This window comes from Homalodisca vitripennis, chromosome 5 (genome assembly GCF_021130785.1).
Source record: "Homalodisca vitripennis isolate AUS2020 chromosome 5, UT_GWSS_2.1, whole genome shotgun sequence".
NCBI classification, from domain to species: Eukaryota; Metazoa; Arthropoda; class Insecta; order Hemiptera; family Cicadellidae; genus Homalodisca; species Homalodisca vitripennis.
The window spans coordinates 15,486,515-15,502,445 of record NC_060211.1 but is presented as its reverse complement, the minus strand read 5'-3'; the positions used below and the strand labels follow the sequence as shown (position 1 = coordinate 15,502,445).

Here is a 15,931-nt window from a genome sequence, read left to right as displayed (position 1 = left end):
TTCAATTAGAAAGCCTTACTCATATACAGCTACTAATTATTACTCAGTTTTATATTAATACATAATTCAACTTTCAAACCTAACATTCCATTTATTTGATTGAAAAGTTTTTACAATTTTGGAACAATTTAATACCATCGTGAAGAAACCCTAAAATCTAAGTTCTTAACTTGATTAGTAAAAGCGTTTTTATATATATATATATATGTGCTCATTAAAAAAATCTTTTGATATCAAACAATCAAGCAAGGAGTTGTAAACAGTATGAACATTGTATCAAACTCAGCTGTTGTAAACAATGATATCAATATTGTGTTTGTTAGGAACTAAATGACAACTAAGAAGTAGATTAATCTTAATCTTAAAAGCTTCATATACGGCCTCCTTTGCAGTTTTAAATATACGTACACAGTCTAAACTGTTGATATGAAAGAGGCAGTGACTTGCAAAACGCGTACTCCAACGTGAAGTGGGGGAATCATGACAACAACTGTGACCTTGTACACAAATAGAGATCTCCATTCTGTGATTGCCCTCAACACCGTCAGATGCCTTCAGCTCACGTAAGTTCATAGCCAACAAATATATCACTATATCCGCTTGTATTTACGTAATTTTGTAATTTTAGGTAAAACATTTCTTATGCTGTGATAACCGTATACATTGTTAGTACGGGATGTAATTACTGTTTTATTGACAATTAAATTAAACAAGAAACTTGATTCATCTTGTACTCTCCGAGAAAAGCCTCGACGATATGAAAATGATCAGCTTATCGAAGTAGTATTTGTGTATAGGAAACTCTGTGTTTAGTACATTTGCTGTGTTTTATCTATAATTCTGTTTGATTCCCAGAAACGAAAGTGGAATAGAAATATGATTTTAAAGCTTTTCACCAACTCGAAACTATCTATGAATATCGGATAATTGTGTTTACTTTGAAAATATTATGATATAAAATATGATTTTTTGTTTCCAATTTCAGTTTTAAATATAAACACACATTCATTCAAAATCAAGGAAACGTTATTGAAAATAAATCAGAGTAACCGTATTTTGATGAGATTAACTATGTAAAAATAAGATAGTATAAAAACCAAGGTTTGGTTTTTGTAACAATAATAACTATTATAATAATGATATAATTAGTATTATTATTATTATAAAAAAAAATTAATACGAAGCACATTTAGTAGTATGTCAATATTAAGGAAATACGATGTGTGTGTGTGTGTGTGTGTGTGTGTGTGTGTGTGTGTGTGTGTGTGTGTATGTGTGTGTGTGTTTGTTTATTTATTTCTACATTTCACTACTGATTATGTTTAATGCTTCGCGTAATTCTCAAACTGTTTCTACCATGAAACCTGCCTTAACCTGTAGTTGTCTTACAAATATTAATATATATGTGTATCTATCTTTTACCGTCGATTTTGCACGCAATTCTCTAAGTATAAGTCCCTTCATTATGTTATGTGATGGAGTTCTATGAAAATGTTCAAATGTAACCTTGGCATACACCCTTTATATATATGTTTAGTGTTGATCGTTAAGAGTGTCATAGTTAACTTTTATATCATCTTTCGCAAGTATAGAAGCATATCTAGTTCAAATTAATTATATTTCCAACATCACAGCTGAGTCTGCATTGTTGTTTTGATTAAAAATACAAATAAATAGATCTTAGAAACCTACTTCGGTCAAAAAGTATTTACTTGTAGCCCTTATCATAATACGTCTGGTATAAGATATTTCCACTACTATACATAATTCAATTTGCCTTATTATCACACGAATAAAAATATGTACACAAATAGGAATGAAAAGCCTACTTCGGTTAAAGTTGCTTAATTTCAGCCTTTTAAATTTACTTACGGTGCCTCAGTTTAGTCTACATTATTGCTCCGTTTAAAAATCTATATACGTATGAAGCTTTAGGTAACCAACTTCGGTTAAAATTCGTCTGTTTCCGGCTCTTGTAGCTGCTATCGGTCAGCAGTGTTGCCATTCCCTAGTAAATTAAATATTATTAATTCAGCTTTAGTGGTCAAGTGATGCATTGTACATGAAAGCAATCGTAGCAGGACAACTATGAAGTTACTGTTGCTTTTGATGAGCCTGGGATGTCTCGCTCATGGAAATGCGATCCTGGCAGTGTTGCCATTTTCTACTAAAGTAAATATTATTAATTAAGCGTTAATGCTCAAGTGATACATTGCAAATGAAATAAATTGTAGCAGGACAACTATGAAGATACTATTGATATTGATGAGCCTGGGATATCTCGCTCATGGAGCTCGGATTCTAGCAGTGTTGCCATTTCCTAGCAAAAGCCACAGCATCATGCATTACACCATATTCAACCTGATGGCTCAGAGAGGACATGAGGTGGTGGTATACAGTGTTTACCCTCCCCCTTACAGTATAGCCAACCTGACGTACACCCATTTACCTTCTGGACTCTCAGAAATGACTAGTAAGTTAATTTTACTGTTTCAGTAGTTCAATTTATTACTATAATCCAAAGTTGTATAAATGCACAAATTCTGTCAAGTAGAATAGACTAAACTACTTTGATTTAATTGTAGTATTTCGGCATTTTGTGGTATAAAAATTATTGACAAATATATATTAGCTAACATTGTATGTATGACAACTGTAACTAACAAAAATAATGTGATGAAACAGAAATTTACTAACGTATGATTAAAAGTCAAGAGAAATAACCGTTCATGACGAGAAAATGGTAAAAAGGTTATAAGTAGATACATATAATTTAGAAAAATGTGAATACGTAATGAATGCAATTTAATTTTTGTTCAGACCAAAGAGTAATTCAGATTTTAATACTAACTTATGTGCCTTATCTAGATAAATGTTTCATGTATCTTCTCTTTATTACTATACTTAGTTTTATTGCTATATTATTTGATACTTTGAAAATATATTTAATTGAATAAAATTGTTAATGATTTTAAAAGCCTAAAGCGTATTATATACTGTATAAAAGTAAATAAGTTGAATATAAAATGTCATTCCTGCGCCACTTTTGGAGCCACTTTATGGAGATTGAAAAGGTACGAATAAAAATAATTGGATCAATTATTAAGATTATTAAAGTTTCAAGCTTTTTCTTGGATTTAAAAATACTTTTAATACCCAGCTTTCCTTGTATCCCAAATAAAATTGTATAATCCTAAAATGGAGGAGGAGTCACTGGAGGAAGAAATAAAGGTAGATAACTAAATAAAACTGACTAAGCCACTTGAATTGAAGTGCTATTTGAGACATAACTGAAAAACAATGATAACAAAAATAATTGGTAAATCTGATCTAGTAAGTGTTACAGAAATAGTATGTTACTTACCTTATCAGTTACAGATATTTAATTAACACTTATCATAGGCCGCATTGTTTTCCATGCGCTGTTAGTGTTAATTAAAAATATCTTTTTTATATTATAACTATTAAAAAACTGTATTAACTTACTAGTATTATCAATAATTTTTGTTAGTTTAAGTAATAAATATTAGTAATTATGGAAATATTCAGATCATAATTATTTAAAGTGGCCTTAAAAGAATACGAAAAAAAGCGACAATAATACTAAAAATAGAAATGTTTATGTTAAAAATTAAGTTTAATTATTTCTTCCAACTGAGCTGGAAGAATGATGGATTTCACTCAAGGCCGTCATCTCGACATGTGAAATGACATAGTATCCAGTATTGTTAGTTCGGATGTTTGATTTTGAACACTGAAGGGACAATAACCTCAAAGTTACAATGATATTATAATCGTATCACTTCTAAACATAGAAAGTCCATAATCTGGAAATCTTAATAGACGAAAATTGCTAAGACAATGTAAACTTCTTTGTTGAAAATTGGACTCGATTTAGTTACAGTTAATCCGAAATTACTTGTGTAAATAAATTCACTAATGACGGTTTAATTGTGTACTTATATAACTTTGAACAGATGTTTTGGAACTTTAAAAGTTATAAAAATTAAGTAGGAATTACTTAAATTTTGTATTACATTGTTAACTTGTTTCACCTTGAACAATACTCAAGTTAAAAATTTTATCCAAAATATTATGATCACCCTCTTGAAAATGTTTATTGGTTAAGACTAACTAACAAACAAATCAAAACTAAATAAAACACTGCCTCTATACGGTTTTGTCAGTGTCCATTGAGAACTACAGTATATATCTCGTTCACAAATAATCCTAAAATGTGTTATACTAAAATATATAGGTAACAATAAACGTATTGGAAAAACATTATTATAAATGATCTGAGAATTCTAAAACACCTTTTGTGTTTTAAGCTATAATGAATAATGACTTATGTAAAACCATTTGTTTTCCAAATATTGAAATGCCGCCTTCTTACAATCTCAAGAGATAATGAAAAAGTTAAATGAATAAAGCTAATCAATAATCAATCGGTCAAATATTTAATTGAAATTTTATAGAATGAGTTCCAAAAATATAAAAAAGTAACAAATAGTTATTGGGTGTCCAATTTTAGTTTTAGAAACTTAACAGTAAACCAAATCTAATACTAAGCACTATCACGGGTTCTAAGCGACGCGGGGGTGCAACATAACTAATAAATAAAAATATAATAATCATATATTATATCTTATAATCGAGGTGATAGAACAGGTAAATACTCTAACAGAAAAGTAACGAACACACTGAATTACCAAGATATTACACAATATAGGTGGAGTATACCAAAAAACTTAAATGAAAAGAAAAATAAAATTTACCGAAACACTTTTACACTACACAAAAAATTACCTTATGGCTTATAAACATATTTAAAAATACTATATTTCCATTTCAATAAATTAAATAAATCAGAATTAGTTGGTTTCATTTGTTCTGTCTACAAATAACTGAAGAAACTAAATAAGATTCACAGTGTACAACTGGCAACAATGTTCTAGACCGTTCGGTAATTTGTTAAATATTTTCGGAATGATGTAGCTCAATGATTTTTTCTGTAAGCGTATTATTATTGCAGAAATTTATACTGTCTAAAGACCTAAAGTTATAAAGAACTTAAAATTTTTAGTAATTAAAAGCTACGAATCTACAAAACTTTCAAATCGTAAGTATTCATACATAAGCTTTCGATACAACTTATTAGTGAATAGTACTTATTCATCAAATATTGAGTGATAGGGAAAAACCAAAATAAAGAAAACTTTATTTTCTGGAAACTTTCAACTCGATCAACCGCAGATTAAGAGGCGATATCCCACACTTCAACACAGTACCTAATTAAGTATTTAAACATAGATGAGTTTGAGAGCTGTTCTTGGGAGTAATTTTCTTATAAAAGACAGTTTTGCCACTATAGGTCTTAATATATCTAAGAAAATATTTATTTGTTATTCTTACTTCATGTTAGAATCTAAAAGTATCCCTACATATCTTGTGTTAGGAACGAAATTTAATTTTATATATTGACAATAGTTTACCTTAGCCTCATCAAAAAATTATAATAAAATAATCACTATAGATAATTGGTGATCTGGGAGGCGAATTGAGAGTTTAATGAAAATGCAAAAGTAAAGTTTTTTGCAATGTGCCCATTTTAGTAAATTGGTGCAATTCTTCTGAATATAACGTTCGGCGCGTTCGTTATGGGCGAAACCAATCTCAGTGTCGTTAGCAGACATATGCAAATTACTATGGGGATCATTGGAATTTTCAAGATCATGGATATAAAAATTACATAAAATACTTCCTTGATGAACCCCTTGGCTCTGTGACTTTTAACGATTAATTTGTTTGATAACTTTACAGTAAAAGGTTTATATTCTAAGTAATTCCCAAACCAGTTAAATAAATTGCCCTCAATTCCAACATGTTCAATTTCTCAGAGTAAAACGCTAATAAAAAATAACTGATAACAACTATTTTGGCAAATTAAGCTCTTATTTAAAAATCTACGAAATCTAGTTAATGTGTCAATCTTTATTTTCCTTTCTAAAGGCCATACTGTTTATCACAAATTATTTTGCCTCCTGAAGTATTTGCTTTATATTATAAATTTCTTAAAGTCTTATTACGTATTCAATTGAAAAATCTGATTACTTCATATACAGGAGAAATTTTGTCATTAATCTATCAAATTATTTTAGGAAAATGTATCTTTTGTAAAAGAAGAAATGAAGTGTTTGTATAAAAACATAAATTAAAAACTTTATTTATACTTCTCATGATGACAGGTTTACCATCAATTAGGTGTTCTCCTCAATGTTAAGCTCTTTTAGGGATTATTTTTTAAAGTCATTCGTTGAAATCAACAGGCGAAGGGTTGTAAAATAAATAAAATATGTTGAGTTATAGGTACTACTTAAGATTTATTATCCCACATAGATGATCGAAATTCGTTTGAAAATAGTAAAAATAATTTATATATGTTTCTTTTTAACACTTTTAGTTATATTTTATTTCGTGGAATTCTGCAGAACAGGGCGCTCCATACTACGGATCTGCAGGCTTCGTGGTACTAACGGTTTAATTGCAAGTTATGTGTATCAACATAAATAAGTTGTCTGTTTATCTAATTAGTGTTATTGCACTACAAAATCTACCATAGAACTCAATTACCTCGAAAGAAAGGTAATTTTACTAAAGAAAAGCTTTGACCTTTAAAGTAGCTCACAATACTCAACTACGTAGTGTTGAGGTCACTTTGGTTATATATGTCTCCAAACGTGTACATCGGTTAGTAGTGGGTAACGATGTATCAAATAGTATTAATAACGGTGTTTGAAAATATAACACATGTTTTCATTTTTAGATTCATGGACGTTAGAGCTGTTCCATGAGATAGCTGGAAGCACTAATTTTTATGGATGTACAGCATTGGGCGTTTTTGCCTTAACAACGGCGGCTTGTGAAGACGTGTTTAAGAATGAAAATATAAAAGAGCTGCTTGAATCAGATCAACATTTTGACCTCATTTTCTTTGAATTCACGTTTGGTCAAGAATCTCTTTCCGTGTTTAGCCACAAGTTTAAAGCTCCTATCATAAATTTCCAAGGGTTCACCACCTGGAGTCTTATCGACTGGGTTGCCGGAAACTCCTTATCCATTTCACACATTCCAGAAGCGAGTTCCTTTTCATTTACAAACAAAATGACCTTTAAGGAGAGGCTACAGAACTTTCTATCGACAGTTCTTACTTTTCTCTCGTATCACTTTGAACACCTCCCCAACCAACAGAGATTAGTGGAACAATATTACAAAGATCCCAGCATGCCCCATGTCTCACAGATGCTGAAAGAGATCTCAATAACTTTTATAAATTCCCAAAAAAGCCTAGAATATCCCAGGCCATACACACCTAATATGATACCAATTGGAGGGGCCCACATTTCGACTCATATGACTCCTTTACCCAAGGTACGTATATATGAAATTTATATTTCATTTGGTTTTTAAGAATTTAAAGAAAAACTTTTATGTTCATTCAAAGCGCTATACATTATTTTTCGATTAACCGCATCAATTTATCAATATTTATAAAAGAGGTTTATTTAATTTTTGTTTCCTTTCAGGACATAAAAACATTTGTTGACAATGCTAAACAAGGATTGATTTTCTTCAGCTTGGGTACATTTGTTCCTGAACATAATATGCCCAGTAAATATATTCAGGCGTTCGTAAATGCATTTAAACGGCTTCCGCAGAAAGTTCTGTGGAAAACTGGAATTGAAAATATTCCTGGCCTTCCTGAAAACGTGAAGCTCTCGAAATGGGTGCCTCAGCCCACAGTGTTGGGTAGGTAAATAGAAGCATATATTTTGACTATAAGAACTGCAAGGTTTAATTTTAAGAATTCCCAAATGAAAACAGCAACCCTTAAACTGCTTCCATGTGTAAAAATAACAATTTTAATGCGTTTTATAACGGACAATTCGACAAAGTTTTAAAATAGTTACTTCCTTAATTTAGCAATTCCAAATATATTTATTAAAATACATAAAAAATTCTTATGAGAACCAATTTTCTCTAATAAGATCGAAAGGATAGACTACATATATGATAAAAAGATTTATCATAATTTATAAATTATTATTTCTTCAAGTACGAGTAGATGATACAAAAATTTGGAAAATTGTATTGTATTAAAACCCACTGAAATAAAACTATATGAATAATTATGAGCTAATAAATACCTACACCTTAAGAAAACTTAAAAATTAATATTTACATTTATTACAACTATTATGTTACATGGGATATTAATTATTTACGGGTATTGTATAATCAAGGTTATCATCCTACTAATATTGAACGAAAAGAGATGAAAACTGTCAGGAAAGTCAAAATAGAAACAATTGGCTTTTTGTTTGTTATTTGGTGTACACATTTCTTTAGTTACGCTTTATTTCTTACTAACATTTCTTGGTTATTGTAATAACCAGTCTGTCACTTTCAACATATCAGTTTCTCCAAGACTCAGTTTTAACGAAAGACATTTTGTTATGATAATACGTATCAATTAGAGCTTGTTCAGTTGATAAAGTCAAAATAACCCTTACGTTGTGCAGGTCACCCTAACTGTGTTCTGTTCTTGACTCACGGAGGACTGTTTAGCCAACACGAAACTTTCTATGCGGGAGTACCTGTGGTTGGGATACCATTCTTTACTGAACAAAGGTAAGCATTTTAAGTATTAAATTACAAAACCAATACAGTACTGAAACACTGTGTTTCAAGAATAGTATCAGTTATCTTTTTCATGAGTAACACATGTACAAACATAGCATGGCGATGAAGACACCAAAGTCATACTTACTAACAAATAGGTCTTCTTAAAAAAATCCTGAGATCCGTTACTAAAGTCAAAATATTCAGAATATTTCAAACAAATCACCACACCACAAAACACCGGATACACGCACTAGAGCATATAATTTTAGAATGATTATCAAAACACTAGAGGTAGTGATGGTAAAAGCTTACCTCTTGAAATTATTTAAATTAGGCATTGAGCTTTAAGGAAAAGGTAATTCTGTTTCCATAGTGAAGAAATTATCGGAATTACGGTACTTATATTGTTCATTCTATAGGGAACGATCATCTAAGGGATAGTTAACGTTTGCATGTAGTCCTAAGGTGTAGGTTTTGCCAAAACTCAAATTGCAGATGTAGCACATTGATATTTAATAGAACACAAGTTTTGCTGCTTTAAAGTTTCCTAGGTTTCGTGTATAATCGTGTCCTAAGGCGAGAAACTCAACGAGACATTACCATACCACTGAGAATGAGGTGGCTTGCACCATAAAGAGACTGAAAACGTTCATAGAATCAGATATTCGGATCAATAAATTAAACTCTTAAAACATTTTAAAATTACTTAAATAATCCAAATCGCAATTCAAATCGGGATTTTTAACCCTTAAGTAACGGGATTACCAAAGTAACGCAATTACCTAATTATCTGTAGATCACCGGTAAGAGTAGATCACTATTGAGAGAGTCAAAAATATTTTGGAACAACTGTCGATAGTATGGAAAGATGAGAATGTGACCTCAGCATATTTTCTAAATCTATCCAGTGCTGACTGTGTGCTGCACAATCTAGATCCAATATTCATGGTATAAAATACATGGATCCCATCTTATCTCAAAGTTTGCTCAAATATTATATTTATAAGGATTGAAGTAAAGTTAACATTTATTATCCTGCAGATTTTAATTCTTGGACCTTTCCCGTTCCTTATTAGTGAATTAAGTGAACTCAATGATATAGAACCGTAAAATAGTTTAGTAAACAGTGGATATGTCTCGTTATAATAAAATATTTAACAAGTCTAATTATCACGGCCCTTATTTCTTTTAATTAAATTATTACCTAGATAAACTTGAAATAAAAGTTCATTATCACATATTATTGAGTGTTTTAATAACATGATACATCTATCTGGGGATACATCTAAATAGTGGTTTAGAAACGATCATTTTGACATTGTATCTTCAAGAGTTACTGTTAATATGTGTATTTTCCACATTTTACTTAGAACGATATAAACAACTTTGCAAAATTAACTGTTTTCTTATATTTGGCGTACTGGATAAATCAGGGACAGCTGTGAAACGTCCTATGTCTAAAATATAAGTAGTCTTTAAGAAAGAGCTGTCTGTATAAATTCAAAATTAAACCATTAAATTTGTTTTAGGAGCCTCAATCGTACAAGTTTCAATTCTTTATCGTAGTATGTTTTGAACGTTCACGTAAAGGGAATTGGTTTAATAAGTCTTAATAACTACTTCCTTCTGCTTTTTGTAAGGGGTTCGTAACTTTGTTCACAGGTGTAAACTAAATGGGGTTGGAATATACATTAAAACTAAGGCGCAGGAACCAGAAGGTGAATTGCTCTTTTTCAAAACAAATATAAGTATATATATAAAACATCATGATTCTAAACTTTCCACTAAAGTAGGATCGATTTTACTTGTATGCATTCTTTGAGAGAAGGCTTTAAGGTAGATTTGAGATAAGATTAAGGATATGGTTAAATGTGTATAGTTGAATATTATTAATACACTTTTGAGCTATGCGTAGCTGTTACAGCTCATAAACTGCTCATTGTTGTGAAACTTGTTGACAGATTTAACATGAAGTTTTACGAAAGTCTTGGGGTCGGAATCAAATTAGAATTAAACGACGTCACAGAGGAAGCTGTATACAAGGCGATAACAACAATACTAAATAATCCAAGGTAAGGCGGTAACAGTTACTATTATTATATAAGTATTTTAAATTAATATATATTTTTTTACATAATTTATTTTGTAATTATTTAAAGATTAATTTATGGTAAGGAGATATTTAATTTTCAAAAAGTGAAATGTTTCCATATTTTTGCATGCTGTATAAAAGAATTAAGATATATATATATATATAAGAATAATTATACGGAAAGTATTAAAAATTAAGCGGTGGTAAATATAGTGGTAGTCTTTCAAAACTACTTAAGATCAACCAACATTGGAACCATTAAAAGTTTACACTGAGGGATAAATTTAGTTTACATCGTTTCTTTGGACAATCCAACTTTAAAAGAATTTATGTTTTTTTGCTTATTATAATTCAAATTCATCTAGTAATCCTATTAATCTAGTAATATAGATTCCTAGTTATGAAAAACTTCTTCCACAGTTTTAAAACAGTAAGAAAATGTCTTTATATAGTATATTAAAAAATCCCTTGCATAAACTTTTTACAATAATTTTACACCAAGTATCTTACTGATGGAGACTCGAATGATCATGTAGCAGTTGTTACTGCCCAACATAGTGATAGTTCCATATTGCCCTGTGGTAGTTATGTGGAAATATATATGCTTACCCGTGTGTCAAAAAGAGGCTGTGAACCCAATTTAGGTCTCAAATTGACAAAAACCAAGAGGGATAACTTATTGACGGTAAGTCCATTTCTGAAAATATACTAACCTTAAAAAATCCATGAAAACTGCAAACATTTTATTGTATGGTGATTAAGAGATATGCTCATAGTGTTGAAATCTTGGGAAAAATGTTCAGGCACTTTGATAGTATGTCCAGTCCTTATTGACCAAATCTTTACTGACGGATGATTTCTTACAGTTACCAGGAGAAAGCCAAGAGAGTGTCCAGTATTGTGAGAGACCAGCCGATGTCTCCAGCTGACACAGTCGTGTTCTGGGTAGAGTACGTGTTGAGACACGGTGGAGCTCCTCATCTCAAGCTTGCCTCTGTGTATCTTAGATAGTACAAATCTTTACTGACGGATGATTTCTTACAGTTACCAGGAGAACGCCAAGAGAGTGTCCAGTATTGTGAGAGACCAGCCGATGTCTCCAGCTGACACAGTCGTGTTCTGGGTAGAGTACGTGTTGAGACACGGTGGAGCTCCTCATCTCAAGCTTGCCTCTGTGTATCGTAGATAGTACAAATCTTTACTGACGGATTATTTCTTACAGTTACCAGGAGAACGCCAAGAGAGTGTCCAGTATTGTGAGAGACCAGCCGATGTCTCCAGCTGACACAGTCGTGTTCTGGGTAGAGTACGTTTTGAGACACGGTGGAGCTCCTCATCTCAACCTTGCCTCTGTGTATCGTAGATAGTACAAATCTTTACTGACGAATGATTTCTTTCAGTTACCAGGAGAACGCCAAGAGAGTGTCCAGTATTGTGAGAGACCAGCCGATGTCTCCAGCTGACACAGTCGTGTTCTGGGTAGAGTACGTGTTGAGACACGGTGGAGCTCCACATATCAAGCCTGCCTCTGTGTATCGTAGATAGTACAAATCTTTACTGACGGATGATTTCTTTCAGTTACCAGGAGAACGCCAAGAGAGTGTCCAGTATTGTGAGAGACCAGCCGATGTCTCCAGCTGATACAGTCGTGTTCTGGGTAGAGTACGTGTTGAGACACGGCGGAGCTCCTCATCTCAAGCCTGCCTCTGTGTATCTTCGGTGGTATGAGCTATTAATGGTGGACGTTATTTTGGTTATGTTTGTAATTACGTCATTGATCTTATTTATTTGCTACTTTATTATAAGGAGAGTTTCAAGTCTTTGTTTTGGTAATACCAGACATATTTCAAGTACTAAGAAAAAGAATTAATTTGTATGGTTTGTTGTTATTTTTCCCCATTTATTTTTTGCATAATTAATTACTTTTATAAATATTACTAAATTACAAATATTATTTAAATAGGTATTCAAATTCTCTTAGTGATTACGCGTTCAGTGTTAAGTTACGCTTAGTTAGAGTTGCAAGTTATTATACATATAATAAACGTTACTAGTTAGTACTGTCTTAAGTACTAATAATTTTATATACATGACAGCGAATTTGCCAATTATTATTTTAGCTGGAAAGGCTATTGGAAACAGCCGAAATTGATTTGTCTACAATAGCTAATATGAGCGTCAGTAATCCGGATCAATTCGGACCTCATCCGTATTTTTGAAATGTCCGGATATTCTCAATGAACAAAATAAGAGGTAATTACCAAGAGCTTATGAAAATGTATGTGTAATTGAGCATAAATCTCACCGTTGTTTACGGAAATGGAGCGAATGTATAAAACTATCCATTACTGCATTAATAAAAGCTTAATTGTTTCACTTTTAGAAAAAAACACATTAGTCATATTTTGAGAAAAGTAAATCTAGGTTATAAAAAACTAAAATAATGTAATCAATGTAAAACTGTGACTAATACATGTATGAAATTTTACTCAGCCCAGACTTATGGAATGTTTCATACGATGGTTTGCCTCGAGATGCCCCACGAAGTCTTCCTTGTGGGTTATGCCAATTTCGTAGCTGCAGTCATCACGGCGAGGTAATGAAATAATGATTCGGGTCAATGCCTGGATGACAAGCCACGGACTTGAGCTGGTGGTCGCCAAGAACGAGATCGTTATGCTCACTCGACGGAGAATCCCCACTCTGAATTTGGGGGTGTTGAGGTTCAGACAAGGACTGCAGCGAAGTACCTGGGTGTGTTACTCGACTATCGTCTTCGGTATTTGGGAGCACATCCAGGCGGTGTGCGACAAAGCCTCTAAGGTGGTTATGTCTCTCGGCAGGCTGATGGATAAAGTAGGAAGCCCTAGGTCAAGTAAGAGACGCCTTCCTAATGTCTACTGTAAACTCAACCCTTCTGTATGGCGCCGAGGTTTGGGCGGGTGTCATGAGGATAAGGCGATACAGTCAAAGGCTGTAAAGATAAGAGCAGCACTTAGGGTCACCTGCTCTTATCGCACCGTTTCCGGTTCGACCGTGGTGGTCGTGGCTGGGGTGATTCCTATTGATCTGCTGGCCAACGAGAGACAGACCGTCTTTCGGGCGGCTGCCGAGCGGGGTAGAGAGGATGCCTTGGCTGCTGCCAAAGGTGGAGACTCTGCAGGTTTGGCAGCGGAGGTGAACGGAAGGATCGGACGGTCGCTGGACCTTCCGTCTCATTCGAGACTTTCAACCCTAGATAGATAATGTCCACGGGGAGATAGAATTTCTACCTGTATCAGTTCCTGACGGGGCACGGTTACTTTAGGAAGTACCTCTACAGGATGGAAAAAGTCAGGTCGCCTCGGTGTGCTTACTTTCCGGAGGAGGATGATGGTGTTTATCACACCTTCTTCGCTTGTGGGCACTTCACCGAGGCCAGGCGAACGCTCGCCACCACAGTTGGCGATATTTCGGCAGAGACTATTGTGGAGCTAATTTTGCAGAGTGAGGACGCCTGGAATGCAGTCACCGCTCATGTACATGCGATCCTTCATCAGAAGCGTGAAGACGGATGCCTGGCTGACCCTTAGCTTTCGAAACAAGTAGTTTTGTCCTGGATGGGACATAAGACACACGGACCAGACAAGATGTCATCCGAAAGGGTTCCGGCCTCGGTCCTCCGTGGCCCGTAGGGGGTTTAGTGGGTAGTCCGCACGGAGTCCCACACTCCGTGCGCAAATGTATTCCCCCTAGTTAAAAAAACATGTATGAAATTACGAAACATTTTAAATAAAAATAATCTCTTATGGAGTTATGAACCACTTTGTTCGTTCGTATTTTGTAGTAAAGTTCTGCAAGGAGAATATGCTGATTTATTGCTCTTTCACCCTGTTTTTCAAACCACGCCATCAAAGTCACTCCTGCCACAAAACTTCAGAATGTGTCGTGTCGGCTTAGCTTCCCCAATATTTTTATCCTCATCCGATTCTTCTGTTTCTGCGTTCTCTCAAGACGAACCTAAGTAACCAAGCAATTGCAGTGTAGTGAATTAAAGGATGTTCACAAATTAAAGGTTGTTCACAATAAAAAAAAAAAAAAACTACTAAACCACGACACACAAAACGCCTCTCGCGCGCTCTCTGGGACGGCATGTTTTTGTTTAATACAAAAAGTACTTTACGTATAATATAAAAAAATATTTTTCGCCAGAAATGAATTCAAATTATTGTATTACGTCCTAATTTTTTACGCTCTACTTTTAAAATATAACATTACCTGGTTTCAAAAAGTATTACTTGTTTCAACTTAAAAGAGCCGTGTTATGAAAAATAAACATTATTTTTTGAGAATTCAAAGATAAAAATTCTAACGTTACTAGGCTTCGGAAAAAATACAGTGAATAATTTTTAAATTACCCTCGACTTGCCAAAATTTTAAAAGAACGTTACATTAATTTCTTTGATAAAAAAATCATTGATTAAAAAAAGATGTGGAATACTTAGTTAATTAAATATGCAATAAATCTTTCAAGTTCCATATTCACTACTTGTTGTCGTACAAACACCCTTGGTTTTAATTGTAAACCAGGAGGTAGAATTACTCATAATAATACTATACGTATCTCTTTGTAACGCTATAGACATCTTTCATCCACCCTGCGATGGATAAAAGAAAGTCAATTATTCCAGCTGTGAAAGTTCAATTAAAAACATTGTGTAAATAAGGTTACAGCAGTTCTTCATTACTTTCTGTAAACACGATACAAAATTATTGTATCCTAGTTTATTCTTTAGAAGTTTTATTAAGGCCCTACACCTCTTATAATTATTACTCTATATAGTTCTGAGACGTGATGTGGTTTTTTTTACAACATAACGTCAGGAAAGAAGCTAAGTTTAGAAGTTAAACATTACAGGGATTGCTATTTGCGAAGAATCTGCTATAAAATAGAATAATTCCTTTTATTTTTGTGTTTGTGTCTGTGTTTTATGTTTGTAATTCTGTATGTCTTTATGATTCACGATACATTGCCTTCAGTGGAGTTTAATTGTATCCGAAAATTCAGTCGAAGTAAAGTAACTCCCAATCGAATGATTGAAAAACACGATTTATATAGATATATTTTTTACAGACTACTGTATAAAACTAAACTTCAAGGAATAGTATTCAACC

At 33.0% G+C, this 15,931-nt stretch overlaps 1 protein-coding gene across 4 annotated transcripts; it reads left to right on the top strand.

Annotated features, from left to right (window-relative positions):
- The first annotated feature begins 424 nt into the window (after nucleotides 1–424).
- Nucleotides 425–12,653, top strand: LOC124361811 (UDP-glycosyltransferase UGT5-like). Of its 4 annotated transcripts, none has more exons than XM_046815793.1 (7): nucleotides 425–563; nucleotides 2,235–2,473; nucleotides 6,827–7,431; nucleotides 7,587–7,809; nucleotides 8,583–8,691; nucleotides 10,647–10,757; nucleotides 12,356–12,653. In XM_046815793.1, exons 1-7 carry the CDS (start codon nucleotides 481–483, stop codon nucleotides 12,645–12,647), a joined length of 1,662 nt encoding a protein of 553 aa, XP_046671749.1. In that variant the 5' UTR covers nucleotides 425–480; the 3' UTR covers nucleotides 12,648–12,653. The 4 variants fall into 4 exon arrangements, with proteins under 4 accessions (XP_046671749.1, XP_046671751.1, XP_046671752.1 ...); XM_046815795.1 differs by lacking the exon at nucleotides 12,356–12,653 and adding an exon at nucleotides 11,822–11,981; XM_046815796.1 differs by lacking the exon at nucleotides 12,356–12,653 and adding an exon at nucleotides 11,644–11,815.
- The last annotated feature ends 3,278 nt before the right edge of the window (nucleotides 12,654–15,931 follow it).